This window comes from Danaus plexippus (genome assembly GCF_018135715.1).
Source record: "Danaus plexippus chromosome 29 unlocalized genomic scaffold, MEX_DaPlex mxdp_36, whole genome shotgun sequence".
In the NCBI taxonomy this organism is placed as follows: Eukaryota; Metazoa; Arthropoda; class Insecta; order Lepidoptera; family Nymphalidae; genus Danaus; species Danaus plexippus.
In genome coordinates, this window is record NW_026869857.1 from 1,931,052 (window position 1) to 1,951,344 (window position 20,293).

Sequence of the window (20,293 nt, forward strand, 5' to 3'; positions counted from 1 at the left end):
CCCCGCCGACCGCCTCCGGAGTACGTATATAAGCCCGTCGTTTTAAAACGGCTGTCATTATAGTTCGATCGTCGCTGTAGTGCACAACTGTCCGTCGTTTTCGCCGTTCCGTGTAGAATATACCGATAGATTAGTAGTAGTAGTAGTTTTATTATTATTACTACTTTTTATTAATAATGGCTCGTACTAAACCAACCGCTCGTAAATCAACCGGTGGTAAGGCACCACGTAAACAGCTAGCCACGAAGGCCGCCCGTAAGAGCGCACCGGCAACCGGAGGAGTGAAGAAGCCCCTCATCTGTACAGACCCGGTACTGTGGCACTTCGTGAGATCCGTCGCTACCAGAAGAGCACGGAACTTCTCATCCGCAAGCTACCCTTCCAACGTCTAGTACGTGAGATAGCTCAAGATTTCAAGACCGATCTGCGTTTCCAGAGCTCTGCGGTGATGGCTCTGCGGAGGCTAGCGAGGCGTATCTCGTAGGTCTCTTCGAGACACGAACCTTTGCGCTATTCACGCTAAACGCGTCACTATTATGCCTAAGGACATCCAGCTAGCAAGAAGGATTCGCGGCGAACGTGCCTAACGTAGAAGTGTCAATGGTGTTGTTTTTTATATGTGTATGTACCTAAATAGTTGTGTGTGTGTGTTGTTATAATACTGGAATTGTATATATATATATATATATATATATTATATATATATACCCTACACACACATATATTTATAGTTCATCCTACGTATATAACAACACAACAACGAATATACAAAAGGCCCTTTTCAGGCCGCATATATTCTGAATTAATAAAATAACGTTTTCTCATACGACCGTAACCCTAAAAACAATATTATTATGCCTATCTATGAACAATAATATATAATTAGTGAACGGAAAATATTTTATATACCTAATATAAATTTATTATGTTACGTATTTATTATTAACCACACACAGCACCAGTATTTAGATCAAATAAATCGATAGAATGTATAAGTAGCAATAACAACATATTAATATAATACCGCGTGTAAAAAATAAAATATGGACGTAATGTTACGACGAAAGTAAGTATACAAAATAATAATAATAAGTATTAATAATTACATGAATTCTGAACCAGTCGAACATGTTAGTCCCCCATCGTGTCGTCGGCTTTACTTTGTAGATGGCAATCACTACTGCGCAGGTGCCTCTCTTCAGTTTCTTTCTAAGACGATTGTAAATATTTTTATTATGTATATGTCTATTTATTTTTTATTCATATTCATATGTATATAAAAAATATATTTATAACAAAAAAAAAAATTTAAGAGAAACATACTCTAGAGGCACGACGGACAGTGGTGTCGCGGGGTCCGGGGAGGGCGATATAGTACCCCGTCCCTCGCCCCGTACATCCACACCACCATCGTAACGTTTCCCCCCACCAGTAAACTACCGTATACACTATAAAAGGAACGCATTTTTATCGGACGATTTTACACCGGAACGACACGCGCGCGCAACGCTATCGTTCGGAACGTTCGAAATCGTAAAGAATTGAGAAGAAATAATAAAATCGCAACGACTACATCATCATGACCGGTCGCGGTAAAGGAGGAAAGGGTCTGGGAAAGGTGGAGCCAAGCGACACAGGAAAGTACTCCGTGATAACATCCAGGTATCACCAACCGGCCATACGTCGTCTGGGCACGCAGAGGCGCGTCAAACGTATCTCCGGTCTGATATACGAAGAGACCAGAGGCGTTCTCAAAGTATTCCTAGAGAACGTCATCCGCGACGCCGTCCTTACCCGAGCACGCGAAGAGGAAGACCGTCACAAGCCATGGACGTCGTGTACGCCTGAAGCGACAGGGACGCACCCTATACGGTTTCGGCGGTTAAACGTTCGGCGTGTCTATACTTATATACCGCTCCCGACTACTTGATATAAAGCAGAATAGGAACCAAACACCACCAACACCGAAACCGACACCCGACACCGACAACATCATCATGACGATATCATCTCATCGTCACGAAGAATAAACTGATGAATGTCGTCTTGTCAATATATATACATGTGTGTATATATATACTCTCGCGTGTGACTGAGTGACCGATCGAGCGAGTGCCTGTGCCTGTGCCGATTCTTCTCCGCCCGACTGCCCGACTGGAATAATTTATACGAATATAAATTTTCTCTTCTCGCTTTAATATCATGTGTCATCGGAAATATTTTTGTTTTTTAAAAAAAGGCCTTTTCAGGCCGCAATGTATCCGTTAAAATATATTATTCACAATAGTGAAATCTATCTGAATACGAGTTTCAACGACGGAATAATATAAAATGGATGATAGGTATAGGTGTGGTGGTAGGTGGTGCCGAACCGAACCTATCTAGTTTGATTTCAAATTCACTTACTAAATCTACTCTCACGACGACAAACACAGTAAACGACACCTTTTAACTCTCATATCATAACACTAATAATACATATATTTTATTATTGTTATTATTATTATTATTATTATTATATTAATTTATATTTATCTACTAATCGCCAACTCATACAGGTATAATCTTACTTAGGGGGTATATTATTTATTATGTAATTACTTAATTAATTATTTGATTATGTTATTTTCTATACTAATTTATATTTATTATACTATATATATATATATAAATACACTCGTATATAGGTGCATACTTTTTTTTATAATTCTTCTCTGAATACAATTCTATTTTCTTATCCCTCCGAATATAACTGTAATATGTATCGATGTATTTATTATGTATATCAAACGGACATCCCATCGATGTACCTACAATATATATATTATTATATTAATTTAACATTTTAAATAAATTGAGGTGATCGATGATACTACCACAACCACACTAAACCAACAACAACTACTACTACAAACCATCGTCCTTTCGATAATCGTATCATCATAATATTCATCTCTATTATACAATCAATTATATAATAAATTAACGTCCTGTTATTATTATTATCTAATATTAATATAAAACGACGACGACGACGACGACGACCACTACGAAGACGACGATGATGATGCATTCATTCGCCTTTGCTTCTCGCCATACTCTAGCCTCCTAGTGTGGTGTTTTACGAGACCAGACTTCGATGCCGCATAAACCGTTCATAATCATAACAGACGATGATTATGTTATCAGGGTATTGGAGTGATGTCTTCGTTTTCAATTAATCGATATTACATTAGATTATAAGTATTCTAAATGAGAAAATACTTTTAAACGAGACCTTAGGTACGTCCCGAATGATATATCGAATTCAAACGTCTATTAATCTATGCTATCTACGTAATTATGTAATTCATTGTTGATATTGAGAGTCAGGTTTAAGATTAATCATATCGCATCTTTGAATTTAAATAAACATATATATTATTAAATAAACGTATAAAAACGGATGGATGTTGTGAAAAGTTAGAAGTGTTCGTACGTGAAAATGTTTAGCGACAACGCGTTCTCCTTACGGTATATTCGACGTTCATGAATCCACTAGCGACCTCTGCGGCGAAACGATTTCGTATATCTTCTCCTCTCTCGCTCATTATTACGTAATAAAATCGTCGTCACTCACGCGCGTCCACTTTCGTGTTCGTATAAAATAAATAACATTTTATTTTATTTTCTTTTTGCTTTTTCGTTTTGTCTGTCTGTCTTTCAGTCAGTCTTATTGTTAGTTGTTTCTGTAAACTGTGTGTGTGTTCGTTTTAAAAAGAAGTAAATGGCAGATACCGCAGTAGCATCCGAAACTCCAGCTCCGGCTACACCGGCGAAGAAACCGAAAGCGGCAGCGGCCGCAGCGGCCGCCGCCGCCGCCGCAGCGGCTGGATCGAAGAAACCTAAGGCTAAACCTACGCATCCTAAACCGCTGAATGGTCAACAACGCCATTAAAGAGTTGAAGGAGCGCAGCGGTTCATCGTTACAGGCCATCAAGAATACATCGCCGCTCAATACAAAGTCGATACAGAGAAATTGGCACCGTTCATAAGAAAATATCTAAGAGCGCCGTCGAATCCGGTGCCCTGATACAGACAAAGGGAAAGGGTGCTTCTGGTTCTTTCAAATTGGAATCTAATCATCGGCAGCAAAGAAACCCTCATCGTCGGGAGGTGGCGGTAAGGCCAGCGGCGGTGGTCCCGCCGGAGCGGTAGGGCTGCAGCATCTTCGGCATCGGCTAATCTAAGAAAGCCGCCGCCACGGCATCGGCAGTGGCCGCGAAGGGAGGTAAGAAAGGCGGTACCGCAGCTTCGTCCGCTGCGTCTTCACCATCTAAAGCTAAAGCATCGGCGGCGGCGGCTAGGGATAAGAAAGCGGCCGCAGCCGCAGCCGCGGCTGCCAAAAGAAGCCAGCTGCTGCTAAGAAAGGTTCCGCATCCGCCAACGCCTCTGCCGCATCCTCAGCGGCAGCGTCTAAGGCCAAGGAGCAGCATCCAAGGCCAGAAGAGCGCCAACCTCCCACTAAGAAACCAAAAGCACCGAAACCGAAGAAAGCAGCCGCCGGTACCCCCGAAATCGAAACCCGCAGCTAAGAAAGCAGCAGCAGCGAAAAAGTAATAATTTTTTTTTTAATATTACTTTATCTATCGCGTAAATCAGCGACGGCGGCGGCAGCATCGGCACCGTGAGTTTGAGCGTCATCTTCGATTCCGTTCAATGATGATGATGATGATGATGATGATGTTGATACGCGGGACCCGGGGTTTTTGTTGTTGTTGTTGATATTAGTGTGTTTGTATATTTGAATATCAAAGTCGTCGTATAGAATTACGATAGAATCGAAAATTATTATTATATTGATATAATAATAATAATAATACATAATAATAATAATGATCATCATAACAACTTGATTCAATTGGAAATTGTCAAGCCGAATGTACATAGGTAATTAATTATGTTCAGTTTTTGTGTGTGAAACATTCTTAATATCATCGATATCACACACACACACGCACGCCCACGCACACACACACCGACGGCATCGCACTGTCTCTCCGTGCCCCCATACACTACAACGTTCGAAGAATCGACGAGAGTGACGTTCATCTTACTAGCACACGTCGCAGATACGAAAGAAAGCAAAAGAAAAATAAATAAAAAGCCCTTTTCAGGGCTAACATATGTTTCATTATGAACCCAATGGTGTGTTCTCGTTTTCCAACTGACAAAGATCGTCTTAAAATAATATACAGATAGATAGATATACATATAGATAGATATACAGATAGATAGATAGATAGATTAGATATGTATAATCAGAAATAATAGTATGTACGAAAATAGCGTACAATTCAATAATAATAATTTATAATCTGAGAATAACGTCAGTATTAAACATACTCATTCGTGTTATAATAAATATGATGATATTTATGAAAATATTAGTTACATTGCAATAAAATAATAATAATAATAATATAATGAAAACATAATTATAATAATCTCATAACTATCATCATCATCACTATGTAAGCTCCCTATCACACTTGCAATATTTTTCTTTTACCTCAGTTTAGTTTTGGAAACCCCTCCCCACTCCACGTCTACTTTAGCTCGTCATTCGTCTATATCCCCACCAGTACGTGTAGAAGTATAAAACGATCGAGGCGACCTACAAAATTTTTATATATACGTCGACTCTCTGTCCGTCGTGTGTATAATATAATAGTTGTTTCGTTCGTTCGTTCGTTCGTTATATTTTTTTCGACTAAACGTTAATAACATTCTATATTAACAACAATGTCTGGACGTGGTAAAGGTGGCAAAGTTAGGGAAAGGCAAAGTCTCGTTCTAACCGTGCGGGTCTACAGTTTCCTGTGGGTCGTATACACAGATTGTTGAGAAAAGGTAACTACGCGGAGCGCGTCGGTGCCGGTGCTCCCGTTTATCTCGCTGCCGTTATGGAATATCTTGCAGCTGAAGTTCTCGAGTTGGCCGGTAACGCTGCCAGAGACAACAAGAAGACCAGAATCATACCTAGACATCTTCAGCTAGCCATAAGAACGACGAAGAGTTGAACAAGCTTCTATCGGGTGTGACGATAGCTCAGGGAGGGTACTACCAACATCCAGGCCGTATTACTGCCAAAGAAAACGGAGAAGAAGGCCTAAATGACAGCCAGCCCCCCTCACATTAACCATCGTCGTCAACATCATCGGACAGCGCACCATCGTGTCATCACTATATACAGACAGATACAGAATCATACAGAGATGTATGAAAAAATAATAACAACAACACACAACATCTTCATTACTCGCACTAACCGACTCATTCTTCTTGTGAAGTAATAGTGCATGTCAGTATTTTTATATTACTGATAATATAGAGAGAGTGAGAAGTGTTTCTTATAGGGAATGGGGATGAGTGATGTTTTTGTTTATTTATTTATTTTTTTTTTTTGTATGTATATAGTCATACATCCAAATGATGTTTTAAAAGGCCCTTTTCAGGGCCACAAAATAATCGTTGTTTAACGTATATGTATTTTATATATATATACGAACAGTTCCAACGATACGAGACGTCGTCAATTATAATAAAATATATATTTATTATCGTTTTACGTATTCATATAATTAAGAAATTGCCTACGCTCAGTATATAATTATATATGACTTTATGAAAAACAAATTAAATAACAAAGAATAATCTACTTTTGTAAGCCGATGATCTGCTTAATGCGATTATTATTATTATTATTATTACTAAATTTAAAATTTAACAAAAAGATCACAAAGCATTTAATAAAACCGAAAACTAATTTGTGTTAATTACATTTTAATTAATAAGAATATATATGTATATAATAAATTAAATAATAATAGGAAACACCGATATTCGCATACTGACTGAACTATTTTTGAGATATTGTTATTATAAACTTATAACTTACATTGTGTCATTTATATTTTGGCAACATGGTTATTTTTGATATTGTTATTATTTTATTTTTTCATGACTCTCCTACCGCCGACGAAGAAACTAGGAATTCGCCCCCCCCCCCCCCCCCAACGTATAATTCACTTCGGACCCCATCGTCGAAACCGCTTCCCATTGGTCGGCGGGGACGAGCGTGCTCGATACACACGTATCGGCTTGAACATAAAATATAAAAGTAGCAAATTTCTGTGAAATTTTTTGAACACAAGCGTCTTGTACTTCGTACCGCGCGCACTGCTGGAATCACTTCGCATCGATAATTATATCGTAAGATTATTCGGTTGTTGTTGTTGTGTTGTCGTCGTTATTAATTTGAAGATGCCGCCTAAAACGAGCGGTAAGGCAGCCAAGAAATCCGCAAAGCCCAAAAGAACATCTCCAAATCGGACAAGAAGAAGAAGAAGCACAAGAGGAAGGAGAGCTACGCTATTTACATCTACAAAGTTCTGAAGCAGGTGCATCCCGACACCGGTATCTCAAGTAAGGCCATGTCTATCATGAACTCCTTCGTGAACGATATATTCGAACGCATCGCCGCCGAAGCATCACGTCTCGCGCACTACAACAAGAGATCCACCATTACATCGAGGGAGGTTCAGACGTCCGTGAGACTGTTGCTGCCCGGCGAGTTGGCCAAGCACGCCGTCAGTGAAGGGACCAAAGCCGTCACTAAGTACACCAGTTCCAAGTGAAATGTTTCGTTATTAAATAACGAAAAAAAAAAAAACGTTATAACATCATCATAAAGCAACACTTATAATAATTATCACCTATCATATAGGTGTATATGTGATTTTTATAAGATTAAAAAAAGGCCCTTTTCAGGGCCACAAAATGATTCCCATAAAATAATAATAATAATTATATTATTATTAATATAAGTTTCAACACATCGAATGATCATCCAGCTCGATATTATTCTTTCAATACATTAAAATATAGTTAGTTGCTTAATATATATCATTATAATATATTGTATCGATTAAAGAACTGATCATTGACTTACGATGTTAGTTATGATAAAATCTTTATAACTATAATATCAATATGGATACGTAGAAGATATTCTAGAATGTAGATATAATTGAATAGAGTAATGAGTTGATCGTGTCGTTTTTAAAAATTCTATATAATTTGTGTGTATAAATAAATACGACGATCAAAATTATTACAAAACGACAACTACTATACTACTCATAATGCTAATTACGAAGACGACGGTGTCGATTTAGTGACTAGAAGCCGAAACCCGAACGCCTCGAACGATCCCCGCCGACCGCCTCCGGAGTACGTATATAAGAGCCCGTCGGTTTTAAAACGGCTGTCATTATAGTTCGATCGTCGCTGTAGTGCACAACTGTCCGTCGTTTCGCCGTTCCGTGTAGAATATACCGATAGATTAGTAGTAGTAGTAGTTTTATTATTATTACTACTTTTTATTAATAATGGCTCGTACTAAACAAACCGCTCGTAAATCAACCGGTGGTAAGGCACCACGTAAACAGCTAGCCACGAAGGCCGCCCGTAAGAGCGCACCGGCAACCGGAGGAGTGAAGAAGCCTCATCGTTACAGACCCGGTACTGTGGCACTTCGTGAGATCCGTCGCTACCAGAAGAGCACGGAACTTCTCATCCGCAAGCTACCCTTCCAACGTCTAGTACGTGAGATAGCTCAAGATTTCAAGACCGATCTGCGTTTCCAGAGCTCTGCGGTGATGGCTCTGCAGGAGGCTAGCGAGGCGTATCTCGTAGGTCTCTTCGAAGACACGAACCTTTGCGCTATTCACGCTAAACGCGTCACTATTATGCCTAAGGACATCCAGCTAGCAAGAAGGATTCGCGGCGAACGTGCCTAAACGTAGAAGTGTCAATGGTGTTGTTTTTTTATATGTGTATGTACCTAAATAGTTGTGTGTGTGTGTTGTTATAATACTGGAAATTGTATAATATATATATATATATATTATATATATATATACATACACACACATATATTTATAGTTCATCCTACGTATATAAACAACACAACAACGAATATAAAAAAAGGCCCTTTTCAGGGCCGCATATATATCTGAATTAATAAAATACGTTTCATACGACCGATAACGCTAACAACATATTATGCCTATCTATGAACAATAATATTATAATTAGTGAACGGAAAAATATTTTATATACCTAATATAAATTTATTATGTTACGTATTTATTATTAACCACACACAGCACCAGTATTTAGATCAAATAAATCGATAGATATGTATAGTAGCAATAACAACATATTAATATAATACGCGTGTAAAAAAAAAAAATATTGGACGTAATGTTACGACGAAAGTAAAGTACAAAATAATAATAATAATAGTATAATAATTACATGAATTCTGGAAACAAGTCGAACATGTTAGTCCCCCATCGTGTCGTCGGCTTTACTTTGTAGATGGCAGTTCCAACTACTGCGCAGGTGCCTCTCTTCAGTTTCTTTCTAAGAACGATTGTAAATATGTTTTATTATGTATATGTCTATTTATTTTTATTCATATTCATATGTATATATAAAATATATTTATAACAAAAAAAAAAAATTTAAGAGAACATTACTCTAGAGGCACGACGGACAGTGTGTCGCGGGGTCCGGGGAGGGCGATATAGTACCCCGTCCCTCGCCCCGTACATCCACACCACCCATCGTACGTTTCCCCCCACCAGTAAACTACCGGTATACACTAAAAGAACGCATTTGTATCGGACGATTTTACACACGGAACGACACGCGCGCGCAACGCTATCGTTCGGAACGTTCGAAATCGTAAAGAAGTGAAGAAGAAAATAATAACGCAACGACTACATCATCATGACCGGTCGCGGTAAAGGAGAAAGGGTCTGGGAAAAGGTGGAGCCAAGCGACACAGGAAAGTACTCCGTGATAACATCCAGGGTATCACCAAACCGGCCATACGTCGTCTGGCACGCAGAGGCGGCGTCAAACGTATCTCCGGTCTGATATACGAAGAGACCAGAGGCGTTCTCAAAGTATTCCTAGAGAACGTCATCCGCGACGCCGTCACTTACACCGAGCACGCGAAGAGGAAGACCGTCACAGCCATGGACGTCGTGTACGCCCTGAAGCGACAGGGACGCACCCTATACGGTTTCGGCGGTTAAACGTTCGGCGTGTCTATACGTATATAACCGGCTCCCGACTACGTGATATAAAGCAGAATAGGAACAACAACAACACCAACACCGACACCGACACCGACACCGACAACATCATCATGACGATATCATCTCATCGTCACGAAGAATAAACTGATGAAATGTCGTCTTGTCAATATATATACATGTGTATATATATATACGTCTCGCGTGTGACTGAGTGACCGATCGAGCGAGTGCCTGTGCCTGTGCCGATTCTTCTCCCCCCGCCTGCCCGACTGAATAATATTATACGAATATAAATTTTCTCTTCTCGCTTTATATCATGTGTCATCGGAAATATTTTTGTTTTTTAAAAAAAAGGCCCTTTTCAGGGCCGCATATGTATCCGTTAAAATATATTATTCACAATAGTGAATATCTATCTGTAATACGAGTTTCAACGACGGAATAATATAAAATGGATGATGGTATAGGTGGTGGTGGTAGGTGTGCCGAACCGAACCTATCTAGTTTGATTTCAAATTCAACTTACTAAAATCTACTCTCACGACGACAAACACAGTAAACGAACACATTATTAACTCTCATATCATAACACTAATAAATACATATATTTTATTATTGTTATTATTATTATTATTATTATATGAATTTATATTTATCTACTAATCGCCAACTCATACAAGGTATATCTTAAGGGGGTATATTATTTAATTATGTAATTACTTAATTAATTATTTGATTATGTTATTATTCTACGAATTTATATACATAATATATATATATACACTCGTATATAGGTGCATACTTTTATTATAATTCTTCTCTGAATACAATTCATATTTTCTTATCCCTCCGAATATACGTAATATGTATCGATGTATTTATTATGTATATCAAACGGACATCCCATCGATGTACCTACATATATAAATATTATTATTATAATTTAACATTTTAAATAAATTGAGGTGATCGATGATACTACCACAACCACACTAACAACAACAACAACTACTACTACAACCATCGTCATTTCGATAATCGTATCATCATAATATTCATCTTCTATTATACAATCAATTATATAATAAAATTAACGTCCTGTTATTATTATTATCTAATATTAATATAAAAACGACGACGACGACGACGACCACTACGAAGACGACGATGATGATGCATTCATTCGCCTTTGCTTCTCGCCATACTCTAGCCTCCTAGTGTGTGTTTTACGAGACCAGACTTCGATGCCGCATAAACCGTTCATAAATCATAACAGACGATGATTATGTTATCAGGGTATTGGAGTGATGTCTTCGTTTTCAATTAATCGATATTACATTAGATTATAAGGTATTCTAAATGAGAAAAATAACTTTTAAACGAGACCTTAGGTACGTCCCGAATGATATCGAATTCAAACGTCTATTAATCTATGCTATCTACGTTAATATGTAATCATTGTTGATATTGAGAGTCAGGTTAAGATTATCATATCGCATCTTTGAATTTAAAAACATATATATTATATTAAATAAACGTATAAAACGGATGGATGTTAGTGAAAAGTTAGAAGTGTTCGTACGTGAAAATGTTTAGCGACAACGCGGTTCTCCTTACGGTATTTCGACGTTCATGAATCCACTAGCGACCTCTGCGGCGAAACGAGTTCGTATATCTTCTCTCGCTCATTATTACGTATAATAAAAGTCGTCGTCCTCACGCGTCCACTTTCGTGTTCGTATAAAATAAAATAACATTTTATTTTATTTTCTTTTTGCTTTTCGTTTTGTCTGTCTGTCTGTCAGTCAGTCTTATTGTTAGTTGTGTTCTGTAAACTGTGTGGTGTTCGTTTTAAAAAGAAGTAAAATGGCAGATACCGCAGTAGCATCCGAAACTCCAGCTCCGGCTACACCGGCGAAGAAACCGAAAGCGGCAGCGGCCGCAGCGGCCGCCGCCGCCGCCGCAGCGGCTGGATCGAAGAAACCTAAGGCTAAACCTACGCATCCTAAAACCGCTGAAATGGTCAACAACGCCATTAAAGAGTTGAAGGAGCGCAGCGGTTCATCGTTACAGGCCATCAAGAAATACATCGCCGCTCAATACAAAGTCGATACAGAGAAATTGGCACCGTTCATAAGAAAATATCTTAAGAGCGCCGTCGAATCCGGTGCCTGATACAGACAAAGGGAAAGGGTGCTTCTGGTTCTTTCAAATTGGAATCTAAATCATCGGCAGCAAAGAAACCCTCATCGTCGGGAGGTGGCGGTAAGGCCAGCGGCGGTGGTCCCGCCGGAGGCGGTAGGGCTGCAGCATCTTCGGCATCGGCTAAATCTAAGAAAGCCGCCGCCACGGCATCGGCAGTGGCCGCGAAGGGAGGTAAGAAAGGCGGTACCGCAGCTTCGTCCGCTGCGTCTTCACCATCTAAAGCTAAAGCATCGGCGGCGGCGGCTAGGGATAAGAAAGCGGCCGCAGCCGCAGCCGCGGCTGCCAAAAAGAAGCCAGCTGCTGCTAAGAAAGGTTCCGCATCCGCCAACGCCTCTGCCGCATCCTCAGCGGCAGCGTCTAAGGCCAAAGGAGCAGCATCCAAGGCCAAGAAGAGCGCCAAACCTCCCACTAAGAAACCAAAGCACCGAAACCGAAGAAAGCAGCCGCCGGTACCCCGAAATCGAAACCCGCAGCTAAAAAGCAGCAGCAGCAGCGAAAAAGTAATAATTTTTTTTTAATATTACTTTATCTATCGCGTAAATCAGCGACGGCGGCGGCAGCATCGGCACCGTGAGTTTGAGCGTCATCTTCGATTCCGTTCAATGATGATGATGATGATGATGATGATGTTGATACGCGGGACCCGGGGTTGTTGTGTTTGTTGTTGATATTAGTGTGTTTGTATATTTGAATATCAAAGTCGTCGTCGTAGAATTACGATAGAATCGAAAATTATTATTATATTGATATAATAATAATAATAATAATAATAATAATAATGATCATCATAACAACTTGATTCAATTGGAAATTGTCAAGCCGAATGTACATAGGTAATTAATTATGTTCAGTTTTTGTGTGTGAAACATTCTTAAATATCATCGATATCACACACACACACGCCCACGCACACACACACCGACGGCATCGCACTGTCTCTCCGTGCCCCCATACACTACAACGTTCGAAGAATCGACGAGAGTGACGTTCATCTTACTAGCACACGTCGCAGATACGAAAGAAAGCAAAAGAAAAAATAAAAAGCCCTTTTCAGGGCTAACATATGTTTCATTATGAACCCAATGGTGTGTTCTCGTTTTCCAACTGACAAAGATCGTCTTAAAATAATATACAGATAGATAGATATACATATAGATAGATATACAGATAGATAGATAGATAGATTAGATATGTATAATCAGAAATAATAGTATGTACGAAAATAGCGTACAATTCAATAATAATATTTATAATCTGAGATAACGTCAGTATTAAACATACTCATTCGTGTTATAATAAATGATGATATATTATGAAAATATATTACATTACTTGCAATAATAATATAATAATAATATATAATAATGAAAACATAATTATAATAATCTCATAACTATCATCATCATCACTATGTAAGCTCCCTATCACTTGCAATATTTTTCTTTTACCTCAGTTTAGTTTTGGAAACCCCTCCCCACTCCACGTCTACTTTAGCTCGTCATTCGTCTATATCCCCACCAGTACGTGTAGAAGTATAAAACGATCGAGGCGACCTACAAATTTTTATATATACGTCGACTCTCTGTCCGTCGTGTGTATAATAATAATAGTTGTTTCGTTCGTTCGTTCGTTCGTTATATTTTTTCGACTAAACCGTTAATAACATTCTATATTAACAACAATGTCTGGACGTGGTAAAGGTGGCAAAGTTAAGGGAAAGGCAAAGTCTCGTTCTAACCGTGCGGGTCTACAGTTTCCTGTGGGTCGTATACACAGATTGTTGAGAAAAGGTAACTACGCGGAGCGCGTCGGTGCCGGTGCTCCCGTTTATCTCGCTGCCGTTATGGAATATCTTGCAGCTGAAGTTCTCGAGTTGGCCGGTAACGCTGCCAGACAACAAGAAGACCAGAATCATACCTAGACATCTTCAGCTAGCCATAAGGAACGACGAAGAGTTGAACAAGCTTCTATCGGGTGTGACGATAGCTCAGGGAGGTGTACTACCAACATCCAGGCCGTATTACTGCCAAGAAAACGGAGAAGAAGGCCTAAATGACAGCCAGCCCCCCTCACATTAACCATCGTCGTCAACATCATCGGACAGCGCACCATCGTGTCATCACTATATACAGACAGATACAGAATCATACAGAGATGTATGAAAAAATAATAACAACAACAACAACAACATCTTCATTACTCGCACTAACCGACTCATTCTTCTTGTGAAGTAATAGTGCATGTCAGTATTTTTATATTACTGATAATATAGAGAGAGTGAGAAGTGTTTCTTATAGGGAATGGGGATGATGTGATGTTTGTTTATTTATTTATTTTTTTTTTTGTATGTATATAGTCATACATCCAAATGATGTTTTAAAAGGCCCTTTTCAGGGCCACAAAATAAATCGTTGTTTAACGTATATGTATTTTATATATATACGAACAGTTCCAACGATACGAGACGTCGTCAATTATAATAAAATATATATTTATTATCGTTTTACGTATTCATATAATTAAGAAATTGCCTACGCTCAGTATATAATTATATATGACTTTATGAAAAACAAATTAAATAACAAAGAATAATCTACTTTTGTAAGCCGATGATCTGCTTAATGCGATTATTATTATTATTATTATTACTAAATTTAAAATTTAACAAAAAGATCACAAAGCATTTAATAAAACCGAAAACTAATTTGTGTTAATTACATTTATTAATAATAAGAATATATATGTATATAATAAATTAAATAATAATAGGAAACACCGATATTCGCATACTGACTGAACTATTTTTGAGATATTGTTATTATAAAACTTATAACTTACATTGTGTCATTTATATTTTGGCAACATGGTTATTTTTGATATTGTTATTATTTTATTTTTTCATGACTCTCCTACCGCCGACGAAGAAACTAGGAATTCGCCCCCCCCCCCCCCCCCCAACGTATAATTCACTTCGGACCCCATCGTCGAAACCGCTTCCCATTGGTCGGCGGGGACGAGCGTGCTCGATACACACGTATCGGCTTGAACATAAAAATAATAAATAGTAGCAAATTTCTGTGAAATTTTTTGAGAGGATTCCCTTTCCGATTTTCGACTGGTGCAGTCGCTTTTTTCAAAGCGACACCCAGTTGAACTCAATTATAATCTTGTATCATCACACCTTCGTGGATATACGACGAGGCTCCCTTCACTGTCGGTATTGCTTGGGCGCCCGCCCGGTCCGCTCCGCTCTCCGTCAGCGTATTAAGAACTAAGACATTATAAGTGAAGTGCAGTGCTGTGTGTCTTCATAGTGCAGTGTGATTATAGTGCTGTAATTGTTATAGTGCTTTTATTAATTCAAAGTGCTGTATTAATCAGTGTTATTACTTACAGTGCTGTATTATTTTCATAGTGCAGTGTAGTGTAAAATTAATATAATAGTGATATACCTGTGCGCGTTCGCGTGAAGCCAGGCGTGCTAGGACCGCGCCCCGTCACCCGTACGAGGTAGGTCGTGATAGGCACACATCTCGCCCACACCAGGCGAGACAGTTATTAACCAATAGGTACACATCTCCCTGCCATTAGGCAGGGAGGATAGTTAGCTAGTTTACCGAAAAACCAGTCTTTAAACACAAAATGGACGCCAAGAAAATTAATATCGAATTCCTCCTGGAATTCATTAAGCGGGAGAGCCCGGCTCTCCTGCTGAAATTCGCCGCCGCTTCCCTCACGGGCGAGATGCCCACAGGGAACAACGCCTCCGACATGGAGTGCGAGTTCGCCTCTTCGGAGGAGACCCTCTCCGGCTCAGAGTCCGGGTCCCGTTCCTCTGAATCGGAGGACGAAAACGACGGTTTCAAAACCGTCGTATCCAAAAGGAGGAAAAATAAAACGCCATCGCCGCTCCCGCCGAACGCGTCCCCACGTGTAGCGTCACCCCGCGTACCCACCCCTGCAACGGCCGCGTCTGTCGCGAATACCCCCGCCACCCGCGCCGCCGCCCCTCAACGGGTAGCAACGGCCACGACGGTCGCTGCAAACCCCGGCACCCGCACTCCCGCCCCTCACCGAATAGCAACGGTCGTATCTGACACAGATACCCCCGCCACCCGCGCCGCCGCCCCTAAGCGAGTAGCAACGGTCATTTCATCGCGCCCCGCATCCCCCGCAGGGAGTAGCACTTCCTCTGCCCCCGCTTCGCCGATCGCTAAGCGTCCGAAGTCCGGCGTTATGGATGCCCCCGCCCCCGCCTCACCCGTCGTAGACGCCGCTACACCGCCACGTGCTACGGCGCCCCCGCCTCTCTACATAAGAGAGAATAATAAATGGGATCAACTTTCCCAATTATTCATTGAAAAAAAGATCCACTTCACCTCGGCCCGACCAACCAACATGGGAATAAAGGTCCAGGTGTCCACAGCGGTGGACCACCGTCGTATGACGGCCCTCCTGCGCGAGCGTGGTACGGAATACCACACCTACGCGCTCGAGGAGGAGCGCCGCCTCACGGTGGTAATCCGCGGGATGCCGTGCGAAATTCCCACCGATAGCATTTTAAGTGACCTTAAGTCACAAGGCCTGCCCGCGCAGGCGGTACACCGTATGTACCGCCCAACTAATAAGCGGCCATTTAATATGGTTCTCGTCCACTTGGACAACACCAAGGAGGCGAAGGCCATTTTCAACATTAGAACCGTCTGCTACCTGTCCGGTCTACAGGTAGAACTTCCGCGTGGTCGTGGCATCCCAGGACAGTGTCATCGCTGCCAATGTTACGGTCACTCAGCCCGGTTTTGTAACGCGCGCCCGAGGTGCGTTAAGTGCTTGGGTGATCACGGAACAACAGACTGCCCGCGCAAGACACCAATGGAGGATGTCCCTCCGAGCTGCGTTCTGTGTCAGCAGACGGGCCACCCAGCGAACTATCGCGGGTGCCCGAAAGCGCCGCGCAGGGCAAAGCGAGGTGGGAAATCCTCGCACCAGCCGAAGGCTCCTAAAGCCTCTGGTGCTCAGCCCTCAGGCCCTAAGGCCCCAAAGGCCACCCAGGCACCTCAGGCCACCCAGGCCCCTAGGGCCACCCAGGCCCCTCAGGCCACCCAGGCTCCACGGGCCCCTCAGGCCCCGACGGTCAATGCCTGGTTCAAGAACCAAGCCGTAGCCCCCACCGCAACCGCGCAACCGTCCGAGACCGCGAAAAACCAAGGCAGTGGAGATACGAACCCGCTGTCTTCAATAAGAAAATATTTCGGGGCGTTCGATCCGCCCGAATTGCTTGTCTTCAGTAACAAACTGAAGGCGTCGGAAAACGACCCGGTGGCGCGTCTCAACGCATTCGTCGAGCATGCGGCGCTCATCAACGCCATATACAATATCACTAAGTCATCTTAAATGGCTTCCACAAATAGTAGGATAAAACCCCGCTCTCTGACCGTCGTTACGTTTAACGCTAACGGTCTCACCCGTCAAATAGACCAAGTGCGTGACTTCGTAGTCAAGCACCAAGTAGATATACTACTCATTCAGGAATCATTCCTAAATCCCAGCAAGAAAGATCCCAAAATTGCCAATTTTAATATGGTAAGGAATGACAGAGCTTTCTCTCCAAAGGGAGGCACTGCCATTTACTTTAGGAGATCCCTTCACTGCACCCCACTAGACCCTCCGCCTCTTAATAGTCTAGAGGTCTCTCTATGCCAGGTAAGCATGACGGGCCATCAGCCCATCACTCTTGCCTCAGTCTATCGCCCCAGTAACCTAAACATTGACGAGAACGATATAAAACGTTACTCTCAATGGGAAACGCCACCCTCTGGCTGGTGATTTCAATGCGAAACATCCCCGCTGAACTCCGTAGGGTACAACACTAGCGGTCAAATACTAAACAGACTGACAGACAGACGCGACTTTAATTTATTATTGCTGCTCCCCTGACACCGACCCGCTACTCGAATCGAGACGACCACAGACCTAACGTGCTTGACATAGCGCTCTTGAAGGACGTGACACTACAGCTGCGCTCTATCGAGACGCTATCCGAGCTAGACTCCGACCATAGACCTGTCCTAATCCAGCTAGGACCTCCTCCCGATGCGGCGCCCCAGACGAAGAGGATCATCGATTGGAAACAGCTCTCCGAGCGACTCCAGTCGTTAGATTCTCCGCACCTCGACCGAATCCCTGTCACCATCTCCACGGTCGAGGACGCGCAACTGGCATGTGTAGGATTAGGGAACTTCATCGATGGCAAGGTCGAGGGATGTACGAGGGAAATCTTAGATGGTCATAACGGCCGTCGAGAAATCCCTCTGGATCTACGCGACCTTGTCAACGAAAAGAATGCCGCGAACAGAGCTCACGACGCGGCCCCCACACCACGGAACAGACGTAGGCTTCGTCGCCTCGCGAGGCAGGTGAAGCGCGCTTCGCCGACCTCCGAGATGAGAACTGGGACAGGAAGCTCTCCTCTATCACCCCTTCGCATCAGGCCTTCTGGTCGTTGCAAAGGATGATGAAGAGAGATACTGTCGCGGTGATGCCTCCACTCGTACGTCCGACAACCCCACCCCCGTCTTTGACGATCGAGACAAAGCGGAATGCTTAGCCGACGGTCTAGAGAGCCAATGTAGTCCGAGTAGTCAACCGACAGACCCCGACCACATCCGACATGTGGAACAGGTAGTGCGCGATAGATCACTTCTATCACCGGAGGACCCACCTCTCAAAGAGACTTCTGTAGACGAAGTCTCATCACTAATAAGAGACTGAACGTTAAGAAGTCTCCAGGATCAGATCGAGTCACTAATAAGTGATAAAGATTCTACCGTCCCGCCTCGTTTACCTACTGGTATGCATATTCAATGCTCTTTATCTGGATGCTCATTTCCGATCAATGGAAAGAGGCCATTGTCATAGGTATCCCTAAACCGGGCAAACCTAGGAATCTACCGACCAGTTACCGTCCCATCAGTCTCCTGAGTAACTTAGGAAAGTTATATGAAAGGATCGTACTGTCCCGCCTCAAAACGGAGATAGAACGCCTGAATATAATCCCCAATGAGCAGTTCGGGTTCAGAGCCCGTCACTCTTGTCCCCAATTGGTGCAACGCATAACGGAGCACATACTTGTCGGCTTAAATGCCGCAAACAAGAACAGGACCGGGGCTCTCTTCTTCGACGTGGCGAAGGCGTTCGACAGGGTCTGGCACGATGGCTTGGTATACAAGTTGTATCAATTCAAAGTGTCAGACAGGCTCGTACTAATCATACGAGACTTTCTGTCGAATCGTTCCTTCCGCTACCGAGTGGAGGGGCAGCTCTCGTCTCCTCGACCAATCAGAGCTGGAGTCCCTCAAGGATCAGTGCTCTCTCCCATACTATATTCAATTTTCACTAGTGACATACCCAGGCCTCCTCACCCCACCAGGCTAGCCCTATTCGCGGACGACACCGCACTCTACACCACCCACAAAGATCCAGAAAAAATTCACAGTCGCCTCCAAGATGCTGCCACCGCCCTAGGCGACTGGTTTCGCAAATGGAGGATCGATCTAAACCCCGAGAAGAGCACAGCCGTGTACTTCAAACGGGGCCGATATATCGACATCCCATCCCCAATTTCTATCTTCGGTACACCTATCCCTTGGCGGAAGGAAACCAAATACCTGGGAGTGACGCTAGACAGACCAATGTCCTTCAAGCCACACATCCAAAAGGTCAGGAACCGAGCCTACTTCGTCCTCGGTCGTCTCTATCCTCTTCTATGCAAGCGGAGTAAGATGTCACTTAGAAATAAGATGACGTTATACAAAACTTGCATAAGACCAATCATGGCCTACTCGAGCGTAGCATTCGCTCATCGTTATGGGGAATCTGAGACCCCTCCAGATGCTCCAAAACCGCTTTCTACGCATGATCACGGGTGCCCCGAG

At 42.2% G+C, this 20,293-nt stretch overlaps 1 protein-coding gene and 6 pseudogenes across 1 annotated transcript; all 7 read left to right on the plus strand.

The window, feature by feature from the left end:
* Window positions 1–173: 173 nt before the first annotated feature.
* LOC133320533 (histone H3-like) lies at window positions 174–587 on the plus strand (annotated as a pseudogene).
* Window positions 588–1,579: 992 nt separating this feature from the next.
* On the plus strand, window positions 1,580–10,413 carry LOC133320507 (uncharacterized; annotated as a pseudogene).
* On the plus strand, window positions 3,767–4,599 carry LOC133320510 (histone H1B-like; annotated as a pseudogene).
* LOC133320529 (histone H2A-like) lies at window positions 5,781–6,276 on the plus strand (annotated as a pseudogene).
* LOC133320522 (histone H2B-like) lies at window positions 7,306–7,775 on the plus strand (annotated as a pseudogene).
* A 1,591-nt stretch (window positions 10,414–12,004) lies between the features above and the next one.
* LOC133320439 (histone H1B-like) lies at window positions 12,005–12,933 on the plus strand (annotated as a pseudogene).
* A 1,022-nt stretch (window positions 12,934–13,955) lies between these two features.
* Window positions 13,956–14,777, plus strand: LOC116777903 (histone H2A). Its single transcript, XM_032671697.2, is given in 3 exon segments — window positions 13,956–14,249; window positions 14,251–14,363; window positions 14,366–14,777. Coding segments are annotated over 3 exon segments (372 nt in total). The 5' UTR covers window positions 13,956–14,040; the 3' UTR covers window positions 14,416–14,777.
* Window positions 14,778–20,293: the final 5,516 nt, after the last annotated feature.